At 49.9% G+C, this 17,970-nt stretch overlaps 1 protein-coding gene across 1 annotated transcript in view; it reads right to left on the bottom strand.

The window, feature by feature from the left end:
- Window positions 1–11,523: 11,523 nt before the first annotated feature.
- CUNH1orf198 (chromosome unknown C1orf198 homolog) overlaps window positions 11,524–17,970 on the bottom strand; it is a 29,867-nt gene continuing 23,420 nt past the window's right edge. Inside the window, exons 3-4 of the mRNA XM_052728218.1 lie at window positions 14,630–15,154; window positions 11,524–13,955 (exon numbers count right to left, since the gene is read on the bottom strand). Coding sequence (XP_052584178.1) covers window positions 13,899–13,955; window positions 14,630–15,154 — 582 coding nt within the window. The 3' untranslated portion in view covers window positions 11,524–13,898. The remainder of the gene's footprint in view (window positions 13,956–14,629; window positions 15,155–17,970) is intronic.

Here is a 17,970-nt window from a genome sequence, read left to right as displayed (position 1 = left end):
CATTTTCTCTGTCTGCTTCTCATTTCATCCGGTGCATTTTTTCGCCTGAGCCAATGTGGTTTTCGTCTCTCCTGGTCGGCTTAAGTTTTCCCTCTTTTCCCTGTCTCTGTTCCATCCTCACTCTGGCTTCGTGCACACATGGAACACTGTAGAACCCTATTTGTGTCCTTGTCTCTTAATCCATGCTCCAGGTCAGTTTAAATGATTGATTTCCCCCTCATTATGGGCTATGTCTTTCTGCTTTGTCTGCATGACTGGGCATTTTTAATTGATTGTGAATTTTAGCTTGGTTGCTAAATATTTTTGCATTCCCATGAGTGTTCTTTAGTTCTTCAGGGACACAGGTTATTGGAAATCAGTGTGAGCATTCTGCATCTTGATTTTAGGTTTTGCTTCTTGGACCACCGCAGCATCTACTGTAGGGTTCATTTCCCCTCTGCTGAACGCACAGAGAAAAATCCAGTATAACCTCTTGTTAGTTTTAAGGCCTGTAATCTTTTTGAAAATTATTTTTAAAGAATATTTATTTTTTAAATTGCATGTATATGGGTGTGCTCTTGAGTATATGTATATGCACCACGTGAGTGCAGGAAGCTTTGGGAGCCAGAAGAGGGTGTCAGATCCCCTAGAACTGGAGTTATGGGTATTTGTGAGCCACCATGTGGGTGTTGAGAACAAAATTTGAGTCTTCTCCAGCATCCCTCTCTCTTTTTTGAAACAGTCTTATGTAGCCAATCTGGAACTAGCTATGTAGCTGATAATGACCTTGAAATGTTGATCCTCTGCTTCTAACTTCCGAATGCTAGGATTACAGACATGCATTACCAAACTTGGGTTCTATGGCATAGGGCTCGAACCCAGGGCCACAAGTCAAGCTCTCTCTACCAACTGAGCTACATCTCTTGCCCAAAAGGTCTGTAATTTTAAATCTCTTTTTTCAGGCACTACAACAATGTCAGTGTTCTGGGATTAGAACCTGAAAGCCTTTAGAGGCTATTATTAGGCCCACCACATTCTCTGTGCACACACACACACACACACACACACACACACACACACACACACACAAATTTATTTCTGTCCCCTATATGAGAAACATTGGTATTCATTAGCTCACACTTCCTGCCGCATCATGAGGAATGGAAATGTCGTGAGGAATGGAAACGTCAAACACACTGCCTTTGCTGGGTTCCTAGAGTCCAGACTGGTCCTGCCTCTGCTCAATTGCTATGCCACCTCCCCAACTGTCAACGGCCCTACGGTCAGGTCCAAAATGGGAGCTTTTCTCTGCTTTCTCGTTTTCTCCCAGGGCTTCTCTCTGATTGACAGGCCCTCATAGGGAGCAGGCTGTCAAGGAACCTGTAGTTTATAGAAACCTCACTCGGTCATGCGGAGCAAGGAGAGGTGGATCTGGTTTCGCTTGCCTCTTTTGCCCTCTCAGGAACTTGAAGAGGAATCCACAGACCAAGGGCTGCTGCCAAGTGATGAGCAAAGAGCCGGATGTCTTTATTGCTGCGGAGATTCCCTGAAGCACTGTTCAGGTTGGAGCTGTAGAATGCAGCCTCTCTAAAGGAGAAGCCTTCAGGGCGATGCTTTGAGGGCTGAGCAAGCTATGTGCTAGCCTCTGCTACAGCTGTGGGAGGGCACAATGTGAGGGGGAAGAACTGAGGCAGTGTTCTCAAGACCAGCACACGGGCAGGAGGCGGATGGGAAGAAACGAGCCTCCTCCATGGGTCTCTGGACTTTCTTTCCGGCCACTTGATGGTAGAGCCTCGTAAGGGCAGCTGGCAAAGCAAGAATGGTTTTTGTAGAGAACATCCTCTACGGGAGCCAGGAGGGTATGGAGCTGAGGAAACAGGCTGAGAACTGGCTCTTCAGAACCCTCTTCCAAGTGGTGCCTCTAATATTGGGCCTCCATGCTGCTTAGTGAGTCCTGCAAGAACCCTCCCAGACATGATGACCGCCCCTGTATCAGATCAAGTTCCTCCTCTGTTGCCCATTCCCACCAGGGGACATCTGTCTACTCTAGTCTGCTAGCTTCCTTTAGCCAGAGTGCCCCTTCCTGCTAATGTTTCCTCTTAGTAATTTTCCAAGTCCTGACCATCCACCCCACTCTACCCCTGGGCTGTGAATGATCACTTTTCCTTCCTTGAAGGCAGAGAGGAGCACAATGTCCTCTGCAAGGCAGCAGCCCACTGCACGGTCCCTACAACACAGCCCGCATTCCCCAGTAGTCTGCCAGGCTGTCTTTAACAAGTGCTGAGGATAGATTTTTCCTTACCTTACCTCCCAGCCAAGCTCCAGCCTTCCCATGCACGTATCTGTGCCCTGATACTGCTCGTGCCAAACTCTCCTCAGAAGAGGAGACACATAGCTGCCTCCCTCCTGGACCCTTATTTGTAAAATTTTTGTTTTCCAAACTAAAAGTTTTCCTGAACTAAACCAAACCCAGACACATGTGGTTTGTTGTATTTTTATTACCGTTGTGCTGAAAGGAACATGTAGAGATTTATTGGTGTGTACATGTGACTCGGAACAATCTATATAATCACACTGAATGAACTCACGCAGAAGGAAACTGGGACATCATGTGTCTGTTAAATAATGGAAAATGAAATGTGCATTTTGAGAAAAAGCCTTTCAGCAAGACAAATGAGATCATGTCCTAGAAAAAAAAAATATGCCGGGGTAGAATGAGGCCCAGGCTTCCTCCTGCCTCTCGGTGTGAGGGTGTAGAAAGGCTCAACGGTCCCTTCACCAAGGGTATGGAGCTGGCATCACCCTCTAACAGCAAGAGAAAAGGACAGCCATTTGTCTCTTGGTCTGTCCTCCTCACACCTTAACCATCCAGACAAGACAGTGCCTGGACAAAAACTGACCAGTGTTTACTCTGCAAGTCTGGGAATTCTTGAGAGAGGTCGGGATGTCACCAGACTAATGACCCACTAGCTCATCAAAGCCAGTATACAGGAGAGGAGAGCCAGGGAGAATAGAATCCAGGTGATTCAAAGACCAGGGTCTTGGGGAGATAGATGGACTGTTGGCCTCAGAGCTGTACCTTGGGGAGCTGGGGCAGGGGCCTGTAAAACATGCATGTCCCCTGACCCCCTTTAGTTGTGATATTGCTGTTGACTTTGACTTCTTGGGGCTAGTCCTCAATTTTCTGAAATCAAACATATTACTTCCCATTTTTAGAAAGTACATTTATTGCCGGGCGGTGGTGGCTCATGCCTTTAATCCCAGCACTCAGGAGGCAGAACCAGATGGATCTCTGTGAGTTCAAGGCCAGCCTAGTCTACAGAGCGAGATCCAGGACAGGCACCAAAACTACATGGAAAAACTGCGTCTCGAAAAACCAGCAACAACAGCAAAGAACACTGATCGCTCTTCCAGAGGACCTGGCTTCAATTCCCAGCACCCACATGGTGGCTCACAGCTATAATTCCAGTTCTAGGGGACTGGACACACTCATGCAGACATACATGCATACAAAACATCAATGCCCATAAAATAAAAACAAATTATTTTAAAAAAATAAAAATGATAAAATAAGATTCAATAAACTAAGGAGCTACCAGAGATGAACAAGAAGGGTCACAAGGCCTGGGGGCTGGTTGGAGTTGAAGAAAGACATTAGAGTCCTGGTCTGTTTAAATCCAAAGCCATGCTTTTCCTTACCAGCTTCCAGAGTAAAATGGAACCCCTCAACTCAGCTCTTCCCTAGTCTTAGCTAGAGTCTTCCAGAATCTCCAGGGAAAGAACTTACCCAAGATCACAGACAGGGACCTGAGTGGCCAGTTGTCAAGGCCCAGGGAAAAATCAAATGGTATGAAGCAGATTGCCTGGTTGAAAATACATGATTGACAGATGCTAACTAGGGACAATGTGAGTCACACATAGTTTCTGGCCTTGGGAGCTGGAACATGGTGGGTGAGAAGGGGCACGTGTTTAATACTAGGCTGTGCTAGAGGCTCCTCCCTGGGACCTGTTCTCCCTTGGGGCTGTGCACATGTTCGAGGTGACTTAGGTGCACACAGCTCCACTCTTCATCAGCCAGTTCCTGGGGCTTCCAGCTATCTTAGGAGTAACCCTGTTTTAGCTCTGGGACCAGCCAGGGGGACACAGTGGAGAACTGAGGTGGCCTTGTTCTCCCTGGACGCTGTCATGGGAACTTGTTCTGAGTTGGCTCTCCTGCCCGGGGAACAGGAGAGGCATACAGCCAGTCACCCTAATGTCCCATGCCGGCTGCCTGGATACATGAGCCACTCCAGAGACAGAAGTCTAGTTGGAAGATCCTCAGCCTCTGACCCACAGACAGTGACCTCAATATGCTCACTTGTTTCTAGCTGTGGGAATCTGGGGGTGGTTTGTGAAGTGCTTTGAGGCCCTAGAAATGGATACATTATTTGACTAGGAAGAGATACCATTGTTTCAGTTTATCTCGGAGAGGCAAGGGTGACAAAAACCGGGGGCTGGGAGAAAAGAGCCAAGGCTTTGCAGACCAGAGCAGGCTGGCAGAAAGGCCAGTGCGCATCCATGGCGTGTGAAGCTCGTGGCCAGGAGGGAAGGTCTGGACGGTCCTAGTGGGACTCCTGACTCTCCTGGTTCAGGGAACTACGGCCAGCTAGGCTCCAGCTGGCTGCAGGGTATTAGCTGATGGCTTGAGAGTGGAATACAAAACTCCCACCTCCCATCTGCAATGGCAATCCAGCAGACCCGCCTGTTAGAAGTGGATGAAGAGCTGGCCTGGGGTGGGAACATAAAATGATGTGTATACTGGAGTGAGAGCAGAATAGCTCAAGTCTAGTGGAGAAGCTGCCTCCCTCAGGCAGCTTGGCCTCAGCTTAGGAAGAGGATCGCTGGCCTGTAGTTGTGGAAGCATCCCATGATGAGGTCTAGTATCCCATGATGAGGTCTGTGCCAGGGGTCTCACACTTCCTACTTCCCCCCCACCTAATTCCAGACTCCTGCCTTTATTTGTCAACACATTCTGTGGCTTGACTCTCCCATGAACAAGGGGGCTGGAGGGAGCCTTGCCTGGAGGTGCCAGCCTGTCATTCCAGCTAATCAGGAGACTGAAGCAGGGGGGGTCACAAGCTCAAGGCCAGCCTGGATAACTTAGTGAGACCTTGTATCAAAGTTAGAAATAAGAAGAGTTCTGGGAATATAGCTCAGTTGTAGAGTACCTGCCTAGCGTGCTCCAGGCCCAACAGTCTGCAAAAAACAACCAAGAAAAAGCTATCTAAACTCAAGCCTCATGAGGACAGACTCTTTCCACTGAAGCCACTACGAATAAATCTTTCTCTGCCTTTGACAGGTGTGTGTGTGTGTGTGTGTGTGTGTGTGTGTGTGTGTGTGTGTGTGTATCTCTGTATGTGTGTGTCTGTATGCATGTATCTCTGTGTGTATGTACGTAAGTGTATTCGTGTATCTCTGTGTTTGTGTGTCTGTGTGTATCTGTGTGTGGGTGTGTGTATGTGGGTCTGTGTGAATATGAGGAGGTCATAACAGGGTGCCGAGTATCTTCTGTTCATATCTGTGTTATTGTTACATAACTTGAGGATCACAACCTGTACACCAAGTCAGGTCTGGCCACTCATCCTCAACAAACCAGCTAAAAGGGCCAAATTAAAAGTGGAAAGCGGGAAAAGAAGATGTATCGAAACTGGCTATGTTGGGAAGAGGGACAAAGAGATCCAGCAAGCCCCATCTCCCCCAAGTCCAGCTTCATGGTCTTGAAATGAGATCAAAGTTTAAATGGAGGGCCAAGGACATGCACGTCTAAGGTGTCCCTGTCAATATGTGGTCCTGCCCACCACTGACCCATCATTGTCCAGATACCAGTCTCGTCCTGTAGGGTGGTCTGATGAGTTATTAGAACTGTGTGAAGCCTCTTTCTGGGAGACAAGCCCTCCTCTAGCTGGTGCCTTTTCTGCCAGGCAGATGACATTATTGCCCTGAGACTCGGCTCCTCTGGCTTGCAAGCAAGCACTCTTACCCACTAAGTCAGCTCCCCAACCTCACATCTCAGTATTATTGCTTGTCTGTTTAATTGGCCTATTGAGGACAAGTGGCTGAGCCTTGTTTATTAGGGCTACCAGGGCATGGACTGACTGACCTTGACGACTGCCATAGCATTTTCACTCTGTCTGTTTGGATGATACCCAGGGCCTGGCTGTTACAAGCCCTCTCAAGCCCTAGGTCATAGGCCTGCCCCTTTCCACAGGGGCCTTTGACGTTGTTGGGGCAGAGCAGTATCCACCCTGCCTGCCCTGCATCACGGCTCAGAGGGAAGGAGGGCCAGCTGTATCCTATGTGTGCTCTGCAAAGTGCTGCATGCTCCCTGAGTCACTGGACCTGACACCCCACTAGAACCCTCTCTGGCTTTGGGCATCTCTGAGCAGGGCCAGCTGGCGTGACATCTACAGCCACCTGTTTCTAGGTGCATCTGGCCAAGTTTTGACACCACAAGAGGTGATTGCTGCCAGATCCCCAGGGCCTGTCGCAGGGGGAGAAAAAGGCCACTTATGGCTTTTGTTTTCCACCCTGGTGACACTGTCTGGCTGCTAGACACTCAGGGATGGTTTGTCACTTTTCCCTACAAAAGCTTGTCATTCTCTGCCCTTCAGCACAAGGCAGAAATTCAGGAATAGGCTGTTTGAGGCTGGGAAATTCAGCTTCCCACGCTGGGTGAGTTGACATCCGCCTCTGAGGGCGGAGCCCTTGTATTTCTGGGACCTCCCTACTTAAGTCTGTTACCAGTTTCAGCAGCCCTGAAAGACAGGCTCAGCCACCATCCTCAGTTGCCAGTGACATGGGCAAGTCATAATGAAATGCATCTAAAGGAAATTTAATCACCATGGCCACACTGGAAGAGGAACAAAGAGGTCCAGGGACCAAGCCCATCTTTGGACTACTGATGGGAGGTTAAGGTTGAAATTGAGGGCAAGAGCGAAGTCATCCTGCTCAAGGCGTGGTTCAGCTCATTACCGACCCATCACTGCCTCAGCCCCAGTCTCTTCCAAGGTGGCCTGACAATTTGTCAGAACTGTGTGAAATCTGAAATCTGTCAAGAGACAAGCTCCCCCTCCACTGGCCCTGGACTTCAGCCTTTTCCTCCACTCGGCATCAGACTCAGGGAAATGCCAGCTCCTTGGCGTCCTTATTTCAATAGTCTGGTAGACAAGAAGAGGGGCACAAGTGTCTGTGGGATATCTACACTCCTGCCAACACCAGCAAGAAACCCTTTGAGAATGGGTCCCATCCTCTGGGAACCGTCGGCAGACAAGCATTCACAGGCCCTTTTTGAGAACTCGGCTGCTCTGACACCCCTGGGGGTGGCAGGTGACCCTGGCTCTGTCCCTTGAGCTGCAGAGAATGGGCTGGTCATCTGCAGGCCAGGACCAGTCCTCAGTCCCCAGTTCTTACCCTTCCCTGCTCAGCACACGGCTTCAATTGCTTGACTCATCCACAACCTTCTGGGTCTGGTGACCCTGTGACTCTGCCCAGCAGGAACTGTTCTCCACTCAGCTTCAGTCCCTAAGAGACCAGCCATGCCTGCCCCTCCTCCTCTGGGGTCACACTCATGGCTGGTGTACTGAGCCTCCTGGGGGGAGGCAGCTTGAGGCTTGTTGAGGTCTGGATGCTGGAGGCTGAGACAGCAGCTGTGGCTTCTAGGGACAACACGTCTTAGACAGGCCAAGGGGTTCCCAGGAAGTCCCAAAGTAAATAATAGAGCATTTTTCTGTTTAAACTGAACTGCCAGAGCTGGGTCACGAGGGTAGCAGAAAAGGGCATTTTTCTCCTTCTTTATTGACTCCACCCCTTAGAGTGGCACCCCCTTGTCCTAACACCTTCTTAGGAGCAGTGACTTGCCTCTCCAGCACACACCGCATTACTCTGAGTATCTGTGAGCCAAGGCACCTTCAGACTCCCGGAATGGAAATGGAGGAGCTCCCTCCCTGCTTTTCCTGCCGCCCCACTGTGGACACAGCCCAGCCAACCTCCACCACACAGGAGGAGGATGGCAACTCATAAAACAGCCTGCGGCAATAAGCCTCGGTACCGTGTGGGATATCATTCCAGTGCCTGATGGGAGACCCCAGTCCAGGGACTCCCATTCCAGTGGGCAAACAGGCAGAGACACTTTTCATCACAGCCAAAGGACAACCATGCCGTCTAACATGACTCGATCATTCTGACCCTAAAGCAGAGACTGCTGTCTGTTGGTTTGGGTTAAAATCCAATCCAGAAAATTCAAAAATAGATGCATGAGTCACCCGTGATGTTTGGAGGCAGAGCAGCAGTTTGCTGAGAAGAGACCCAGATGGCTGGTGACAGGGACCTGGCGACAGGGACCTGGCGAGTTTTGTCCGGCTGTATCCTTAATAGCAATCTGTGCTTCTCACTTGCGTTGGCTGCAAAAGGCGGGTTTTGCTGCAGTGATGCCGTTTCTCTGGAGGCTCCTAAGATGGCTGTCACAGAGACCCAAGAGCAAGAAAGGCTACAGGGAAACTGACATCAGGCTGTCTCAGCACCAGGCCACTCAGGTCGACATAGGAGTCCTACTGCGTGCCGGCCCTGTGTCTGCATTTTAGTTTCATTCCGGTTTCTCCTCCTGTCCCATGTCACAGAGCTACTGTTTCACATGGACTTCAGGTAAGGAGCCTAGGGAAGGGAAGCTGAGAGATGGCCCAGATGACTTACCGAGAAGCAGTACTTAGAGACCAGCACTCATCTATGGGCCATTGAACTCACACTGTCACCTAATGAGGACATGGCCCAGGGCCAGGGCTTTGGTGGGTGCTGAGGTTCCAGCACACAGAGAGCTCATGGATGACATATTCTCCAAAGTGGCTTTCCAGAGTGACTGGGCCAGAGTCTCAGAGACCTGGGTCACTGGTGGCAAGGGGTAGAGGAGGGAAGTGTTCTAGAAACACAGAATAAATAAATAATAAAACACCTAGTAACGCCATTGATCACAGAATGCCAAGTCAGCTCTGGCTGCCTCGATGTAAAGGGGTTCCGAGAGATGAACAGCTTGGCTTGCTTCTGGGGAGCCGTGAAGCCTCGCTATCTCACAAGTGTGTGACAAGCAAGAAAGCCAGGGGCCCCAAGCAGAGCAGAGCTGGAGTGCAGGGGCTGGAACACAAAGACCACAATCTCCCAGAAGCCCCTCCAGCTGCCCGAGGGTCAGCTGGGGCTTCTCTCTCTACACTGTACCAGCCCCCTCCTTTTACCCTAGTGCTTCAAGGTACAAATATTTTCCTAGGAAGAGCCAGTAGACTTGGGGGGACTTGAACCTGGAACCTGTATCCCTCTATAGAGTCAACCCTTGGGAAGCCCGTAACAGAATGGCAGAATAAACAACCCACTGCAGGAAGCCTGCGGCCAAGAAGATCTGCGGAGGACAGCAGGCCTGAAGTGGGATCAGAGAAGCATGGGTGACATGACCTTCTGAGAGGGGCAGGCAGGACCCTGGAGATGGAAGTGAGGGCTGTCTCATTCCATTTGAGGTGAGAGCTGGATTGTGCATTAATGAATTTATTTGAAAAGCGACATCTGGCCCGGTGTGGTGGTACATGCCTTTAATCTTGGCACTTGAGAGGCAGAAACAGTCAGATCTGAGTTCAAGGCCACCCTGGTCTATAAAGTGAGTTCCAGGACAGCCAGGGCTACACAAAGAAACTCTAATAATAAAAAATAAATAAATAAATAAATAAATAAATAAATAAATAAATAAATAAATAAAGTAACATTCAAAATTTTTCTATCTACACTCGGCAATTTATCATTCTGGGTCAACAAACTGGTCCAGACTAATTAACTAGGCTAGTGAATTTCTTCCACACCAAAACAAAAACTCACCTCAACTGTACTCACTCAGTAGGGAGAGTCATGGAATTCAGCATTTGCTCTGGGGTCACTGCACTATGAACCTGTCTTTGAAAAGTCTTTGCTGTGGGATGTTCTGTATGGCAAATGTGTTGCTGATTAGTCAATAAATAAAACACTGATTGGCCATTGGCTAGGCAGGAAGTGTAGGCGGGACAAGGAGGAGAATAAAGCTGGGAAGTGGAAGGCTGAGTCAGAGAGACACTGCCAGCCGCCATGATGACAAACAGCATGTGAAGATGCCGGTAAGCCACGAGCCACGTGGCAAGGTATAGATTAATGGAAATGGATTAATTTAAGCTGTAAGAACAGTTAGCTAGAAGCCTGCCATGGCCATACAGTTTGTAATCAATATAAGTCTCTGTGTTTACTTGGTTGGGTCTGAGCGGCTGTGGGACTGGCAGGTGAGAGAGATTTGCCCTGACCCTGGGCCAGGCAGGAAAACTCAAGCTACAAGTCTTTCTGTAGCTCTTGTTACCTGAGGGCCCTATGACCCCTCTGGAAGGTCACAGTGACAGACAGGGGCACTTTGGCTTTCTACATTAAAGGTACATGGATTCTTCATGTGGTAAGGGGGAATGTGCATGTCCACATCGTCAGTAGCTCAGTGTGTGCACACTGCTAATGTGTGTTTGCTCTGAGTCAACCCCAAGTGTCGCCATGGGAGGAAAGCAAGACTCACCGGCTGTGGAAGTGTGCAAACCCAGCTGCACAAAGACAATAAGTAGGACCAAGTGCAGGAGACACAATGAGAGGCGCTCCAGCACATGAACCTCAGGGCTGTGGCTGACCGCCTGACCAGGGGTGAAACTAAACACTGTAATAATCGACGGCCTCTGCTCCCACTCCTTACAAAGCCTGCTGCCTGGAGGTGAGATCGAGGGCAGTTTTTACAGTGTTGGTGCATTGCGTTCTTGGATCTCTGGCGCTCTGAATAAGACTCAACTTCAAGATTCATCCCTGCCTCTGCCCGCTGGCATTTGTGGTGATGAGCACCATGAACTCGAACGTTCTGGTTACATCTCCAGGACAGTCATCTGTCTGCTGGGGCAGGTGCACCTGGGCCATCACCTCCACTAGCGGCACAGGGGATGGTGTAGACTCCGATGGGCTACGTCCCACCGGTGTGACTCTGTACTGCATTTTGTAGTGGAGCCATCACCCAGGCCTGATACGACTATTGGTGTCCCAAAGCAGAGTTGCTGTGGTACAGAAGACCATGCCCACAGGAAACTAGAACATGGTGGGAGCCAGATATGAGGTCATGACAAAGGGGCAAACTGAGGTTCCAGCTGCCACGCCCTCCTGATGCACTTGGTCCTGGAGGTGGCCTAGGATGTATAGGAGGGAGAAGTTGACTTGGGAACTTTTCAGCGGTGGAGCTGCAAGATAAGCCACCAAGTTGAGGAAGGGGACCTCCTGGTTGGAGGGCCCACTTGGTAAGTCACCCAACGAACTCACTGGTTCACTAAGTAGAACTGGATGGAATCTTCTCTTTGGTCTATTAGTGACCTATCTAGGGTGAGTCGATATTTCATGACATCTTCCTAGGAAACACATCTTGGCATTCAACTCCCACCACCCTGATCAGCTTCCTGAACACGGCAAAAAACGAAACAGATCTAACTCTCATTTTTAAAACGGCTTTATTAAAGGGTAGTAGTATAAAATAGGACCAAGTTACAAGTTGTCAGTAAGAATTTACCATTTTGAAAATATGTATCAAAGGAGAGGGTACTGTGAAGAACAGAAGGCCACTCCTGGCCCCGGCATGAGGGGTGCACCTGGCCAGGAGGCCAACTCCGCTGCTCCTAACAGAAGCACATCCAAGCCTGGAAGGTCTGGGATTCAGGGTCAACCCAGACAGGCAGAGCCTGGGTTCCTGAGAACTTTTGCCAAATACAGCCACCAAGAGCAAGACACAGAGCCCTGGAGCTGTCTCCCAGGTGTTGAGCCTGGGCATGTGGTGGAGTCTAAATCATACACAGGCTTCAGCCAAAGAAGTGCTTTAAAGAAAAATAATGAACGTACTTCATCATGATGATGGAGGGAGGTGGTACGTAACTGGTCAATCTGGTCACTGTCACATAGTCCCTGGGGGAGACCAAGAAGCCAGCTTGGTGTGGATCCTGCCCAGGTGCAATAACAATCCCCAGGTCAGGTGGGTCCTTTAGGATCCCTCCTAGACTCCCTACCTGTGACCTCCCACCTGCTTTTGGGAGGTCTCCTTGAGAAACACCATGGTGCCTACACTCAGCCCCTCTCCATGTTTTCACTGGAGAAATGAGAAGGGAATTAGGAGAAAGGGGGAAAAGTGAAAATGTCTGCAGAGAGCAGACAGGTCACCCTGGTCAGGTGGGCAGGGCGAGCCTTCTTCCTGCTCTGTTAATGCTATGGACCATAGACCTACAGGGAAGGAAAACGTGTGCACAGGCTTGAAATCAACCCACCGCCATGGGGTGGGAAGGTAGGCTGAAGAGTGAGTGCCAGCCTGGGCGGTGCCAATCATGGCTTGCCTGTGCCAATGGTGGCTCGGAAGTTATTTCTTCCTTGTGCCAGAAGCCTCTCTTCTCTTCCCCATCACCTGCTCTACAACAGTATGGAAAGATGACGGGTCAAAAGTTGCTAAAGGAAGGCAAACCCAGACCTCAGGGACCAAGGGAGGTTCAGGACCTAAGCGAATTGGCAGCTATCACATCAATATTGGCTAAGTACAGCTTTGGCATGTTTTCCTAGGAGAGAGGATAGGGTGGGACAGTTATGTGTGCTTTACCTTGGTGAACAGGGCCTAACAGCATATTCTAGAAGCTATTTCAGAAAGTCCTACGACACAAGCATTAAGAAGGTGACACCTTTCAGTACTGAAACCAGGCGCTCGGAGGAGGGGGCTCATGGAGATTAAGGCTTCAGGTGACGAGAACAGAGTGACGGTGAAGGGTAGACCATACCACCCAGAGCTCACAGATCTGCTTGGCACCTCCGGCAAATGCATATGGTCTGGGGGCCACAGCAGGGCGGCAGTGAGGACAGAGAACAGCGGGTCTGGGTGAGGCCCATGCTCCTCACCCACCCAGCCTTGCTGCCGTGAGCTCTCAGGGCTGCAAGGGAAAGTTTCTGGAACCATCAGGAAGGCCTCTTGCACTTGAAGGTGGCCAGGCCCCGGGGAGAGGCCTTCATGATCCAGCTTGACCAGACCGAGGTGAAGAATGGCCCAGTCTGCCAGTCTCAGACTGGAAGGTTCGAACACAGTGAATCAGCAGAGCCCTGTTCTCCAGCACCGCTGTTACCACCCTGACTGGGACAGCGACCAGGACTGGAACACTAGCAGGACAGTGAGAATAACTTCCGGAAGAAAACTCCTACAAAAACCAAGGAAGCTGCTGCAGCTATGTACAAAACAGTGAGAAGCTGAGAGAACACCTGCCAACAGGGGGTTGCTTTTAAACCATCAAAGCTCTGAGTAAGTCACCAGGACACCTGCCACCTGCCACCGATCTGTTTCCGAGAAGTGGGGGAGGGGAAGGACACATCATGCCAACTGTGGCTTCAGCAAAGGAAGGGTACCAGGATGACTCTTCCACAGCGACAGCCAACAGCCCATATCCATCCAGCTCCCCCCACTCCCCCCCATGAAAAGGGTGGGGAGGGTGCAAAGAGAAGAGGGACTCGCCTTTGAGACCTTCTGTGACTCGGTCAGGGAACCTTCTTGGAGGGAGAAGTGGGGTGGAGCTGGGAACAGTTTTATTTACAAGGCTTACTGGATTCTTAGTCTTTAAAAATCCCAAGTGTAAAACTTGTTATCAAATCCTTGAAAATAGCATATTTATCTATTTGGTTTTACAAAAAAAAAAAAAAAAAGGAAAACCTGGCAACATTTCCTAGTTCCCCCAAAGACTAAGAAAAGAGCAGAGAAAACTGGAAAATACACAGGCAGAGATGCCTTCTCCTCTGAACACCACGTGGGCCACGCTGGGGCTCTTGGCTGTGTTTCCGGGTAGCACCGTTTACCAGTTGTCCAGAAAATCAAAGCCCGTCTTCAAGAGGGTGTTACTTGAGCTGATCTGCAGAGGGACAGAGGTGACGAAATGAGACGTGGACCTCCACTCCAGCCACACACAACCTATCTATGGTACTTCATTTAAAACGACCCGGGTGAAAACAGCTGCTTCTGCCTCAGGGGCCCGTGACCTCAATTTACCTCAGTGCCAGGACCGAAAAGCTGCACAAAATCCAGTGCAAAGCCCTGTCACATCCAACCCCAGCATGCACAGAGCAGAGGAAAGTGACCTGGTTCTCTACTAGCATCCTCCTGCTTCTGACAGCATTATAAAGTGAACAGACAATCCATCCTCACCCCCGCTCGTGTGTGTGTGTGTGTGTGTGTGTGTGTGTGTGTGTGTGTGTGTGTGTGCGTGCGTGTGGAGGCCAAAAGACAAGTTTGGGTGTTATACACTTTTTACGGACAGGGTCTACCATTGGCCTGGAACTCACCAAGTGGGCTAGGTTATTGGGCCACAAAGCCCAAGGATACACCTATCTCCAACTCCCCAGTGTTGGGATTATAAGCATTGCACCATGCCCAGATATGTTTTAACATGGGCTCCGGAAATTGAACTCAGTGGACAGGAAGGAGACCACGGGGACACTGGTGGCTGTCCCATCCTGTGCGCCCTCCTTGGATATCCGTGAAAGAATGTGTCCCCCACTTCTGATGTGGCGTAGCACCATCACCCACCTGCGCAAGTACAGGCTCTGAGAACAGAGCATCGTCGTCTTCATCCTGCTGGGCAGCAGGAGGTGGTGGCTTCTCTGGGGACTTAATCGGGGTGGCCTTGGGCAGCAATCTGGCAGGGGCTTGCACAGGCTGGGGTGCCTCCTGCTCTGTGCTTACACTGGAGAGGGCTTGCTGTTCTTGGGGCACAGCCTTGACCTCCCTGTCTTTTGTGGTGGGCTCCTGACGATAGCAAGAGGGCATGACTTTTTCTCCCTTCTCCATGGACTTGATCTGGCTGGGTGTCAGCGACTGGAACTCGGCCTCAGGCCCCTCCCGAGAGCGCTCAGCGTTAATCTTCCAGAAGGATGCTTCCTCCTCTTTCCTCGAAGGTCCCAGGGCATCCAGGCTAGAGGATCGGCTGCTTTGGGCAGGCTTGGCAGCCTGTGTGCCCTGAGGAGCCTTGGCCAGGGGCCTGGGATCACTGGTCATGGTGGCTGTGCCGGGCTCCTGGATGGATAAGGATGAGATGCTGAACTCCATCTGACTCTGTGGGGAAACAGAAGAGACAAGTGAGAACAAGCCTTAGAACCCCCTGGGACAGACAGTCGGCTCACACACACTCTTCCTCACACATGTGCAGACACTGTAACAATATATAAGCTGATAGCCGTCCATTGGTTCCAAGTGACGATTTTCACAGAGGTCCTTACTATCTACCTGAAACACATTAGGAGCTATGAGGCCAAGCCCTGTCACAGTGTCCCCTGAACAGCTCTAAGACCAGAATCATAGCAATGATCAAGGATCCCTGTTGGCTATGCGAGCACATGGCTGGGCCCAGCATAGTTCTGACTTTTCCTAAAGGGTTGTTGGAGGCAGGTGAGGAAGGATGTGTGGGCTCCTCAGGACATCAGAGTCCTCAGAGAGGAGGGAAACTATACAAACACAGTCCATACCCCACGTCATTGTGCACAGACTGACCACTTTCCTGACCCACATCTAGTCAACCATGGTGATCTCTAAAACACTGCCACTGAGCAGTTCTGACAGAAATCATTGCCAGGAATTCTGAGCCTTCCTTCAAAGGAGAGCTAACTGCAGGCCACATCATCCCCGCTCTACAGACTCATCATTCTCGATCTCAAAAATCAATCCTGCAAATTTCACTTCCCCATCACTTACACCACTTTCTTGTCACAATGAAATAACAAATGGTATCATAGAACGATGGGAAAGTAAAGCTCAGAAAAATCAGTCATCCCCCTCCCCACAGCTGTATTGTTTGTGCCACATTTTCATACATGTCAGCTGTGGTCTTGCCAGGTCTGTAATGTGGGATGTCACTTCTTCAATGCATTATGAGCATCATTCGACTCTTTCTTGATCTTCACAACTTGTGTGTGTGTGTACACATATATGCATGGGTGTATGCACATGTGTAGAGGCCAGAGGATTCCTTCAAGCACGTTCCTCGGGTGCCAGTGTTGTATAGTAAATTCCCCTGAGATAAAAGAATTCCATCTTGGAAGGACTCTTCTTGAGACTCAGAAAGTAAACAACTCAATAGCTTTAGGAAGTCCCTGAATCCGATCAAATTCACGAGGCTCTTCCCTCCCAAGCATATATAAGCAGGGAGGACTGCTGAGAGATGCTAACCAAAAAGCCCAAGTGGCTGAGACCAACTGAGCTCCATGGAAGAAACGTTCTCCGATCCGTTGAGCTGCCTGCGGGCTATGCAGCATGCTTCTGGGTTCCAGCTTTGGTGAGCTGTCACCTATGTCGGGATGGGCTTTTGGTAATGCAGCTGTCTGAGTCATTTCTGCACTTGTAAGTGACCCCCCCCCTCCACCCGTACTCCTGTAAATCACCCCCAATAAAACACACTAGATCACCAAGTTGGACTTTGGTGGTGTCCTGACTCTGTCTGCTGTTGGTTTCCTATCTGGGGTGAGCAGACATCTGTTCACAATTCCCCAAGAATAATGTTATATAACAGTCGTCCACTTTGTTCTTTGATACAGAGTCTCTCTCGCTGGTCAGGAACTCACTTAGAGGCTAAGCTGGCTGGCCTGCAAGGATCAGTCTGATCTACGCCTTCAATGCTAGGAAAACAGGTGCCTGCCACCATGTCAGTTTCTTTCCTGCGTTCTAGGGAATTCCACTCAGGTTCTCACACTTGCAAGGAGAGCAATTTCCTGACAGCCATCCTCCCAGCCCACAGCCACTGTGGCTGTGAACACTTCCCTCGGTAGCTGTCCCACAACCTACGGTAACATTCTTCTTGAAAAGTTTACCCCTGCTGACCCTCACTCCTGCGATCCGGGTCACTGGGACTATCTTTGTGCACATTAGCTGCCCTGTTCAGGGTTAATTTCTCCAGACTTGCAGAAACAAATATTAAAAGGCAAAGGTTTAAATGTGTGGTTTCAGATGCACACTGCCATGCTGCAGATCAGAGTCATTTCTGGGCCAACTGAGTTGATCATTTCAACCTGTGTTGACTCAGAAAACACTGGGGCACACATGGCATCACCTGGTAAATGGGCCAGTTTTCCTTCCTTTCTTTCTTCCTTTCTTTTTTGCGGGGGAGGAAGGAAGCAAAGAATCATAAATTAACACAGATACTGACACCCTGTGAAAGGACAGGGGAGACGGAGTGGGGAGAAGATGATCAGTCAGGCTTCCTGTTCCCTAGACACTTAGGTTTTGAATGGCAGGGCCCCCGCAGTCTGGAAGCAACTAGTCTAGCCTCTCAGTGAAGCAGGAAGGGGCAGGGATTGGAGATCAGGACCTTGAAACTCCCAAGATGGCAAGCTAAGAGATGGTTGGCTCCAACAGGGGGACAGAAGGCTAGGAAACCCTAGCACAGGTCTTGCTCAGTGAACCTGCACTGTGCAGAGGTGGTATCCTGGAATGTCCATGAATTTTCATACAGTCTTGCAAATCATAAGACACTATCAGGGTTCCTATCCATATGCAGGGACCTTAGGACAAAACTGAACACAGCCCTTCTTCCAGATGAGCTTCAGGCTCAGGACAGCATACCACATGTTCTCTGAATGTGAAGCCAGCAGCTAGCTGTCTTTTGCCTAGAGATGAAGAACACAAGTCCAAACCAAGAGCCTAGACAGCCAGGAAATGCAGCATCCCTAAGAAACAGCCATCCACACTTCGGCTCTGCAAGGAACCATGGATCCAATGTGTAGGTGTATAGTTCCAGGCTGGCCATACTGGTATATGCATGTGGTCCCTGGAGAATTCAGCAGGTCAAGGGAGGATTGTAAGTTCCAGCCTGGGCCTTTATATATTGCCACTAGCACCCCCTCAAGGAAAAATAAAGAAAAAAGGAAGAAGATGGGGAT

The sequence above is a fragment of the Peromyscus californicus genome, unplaced genomic scaffold (assembly GCF_007827085.1).
Source record: "Peromyscus californicus insignis strain IS unplaced genomic scaffold, ASM782708v3 Scaffold_8__1_contigs__length_139910024, whole genome shotgun sequence".
NCBI classification, from domain to species: domain Eukaryota; kingdom Metazoa; phylum Chordata; class Mammalia; order Rodentia; family Cricetidae; genus Peromyscus; species Peromyscus californicus.
Note: the sequence above shows the minus strand (reverse complement) of the source record. Positions and strands in the feature narration are given on the sequence as shown.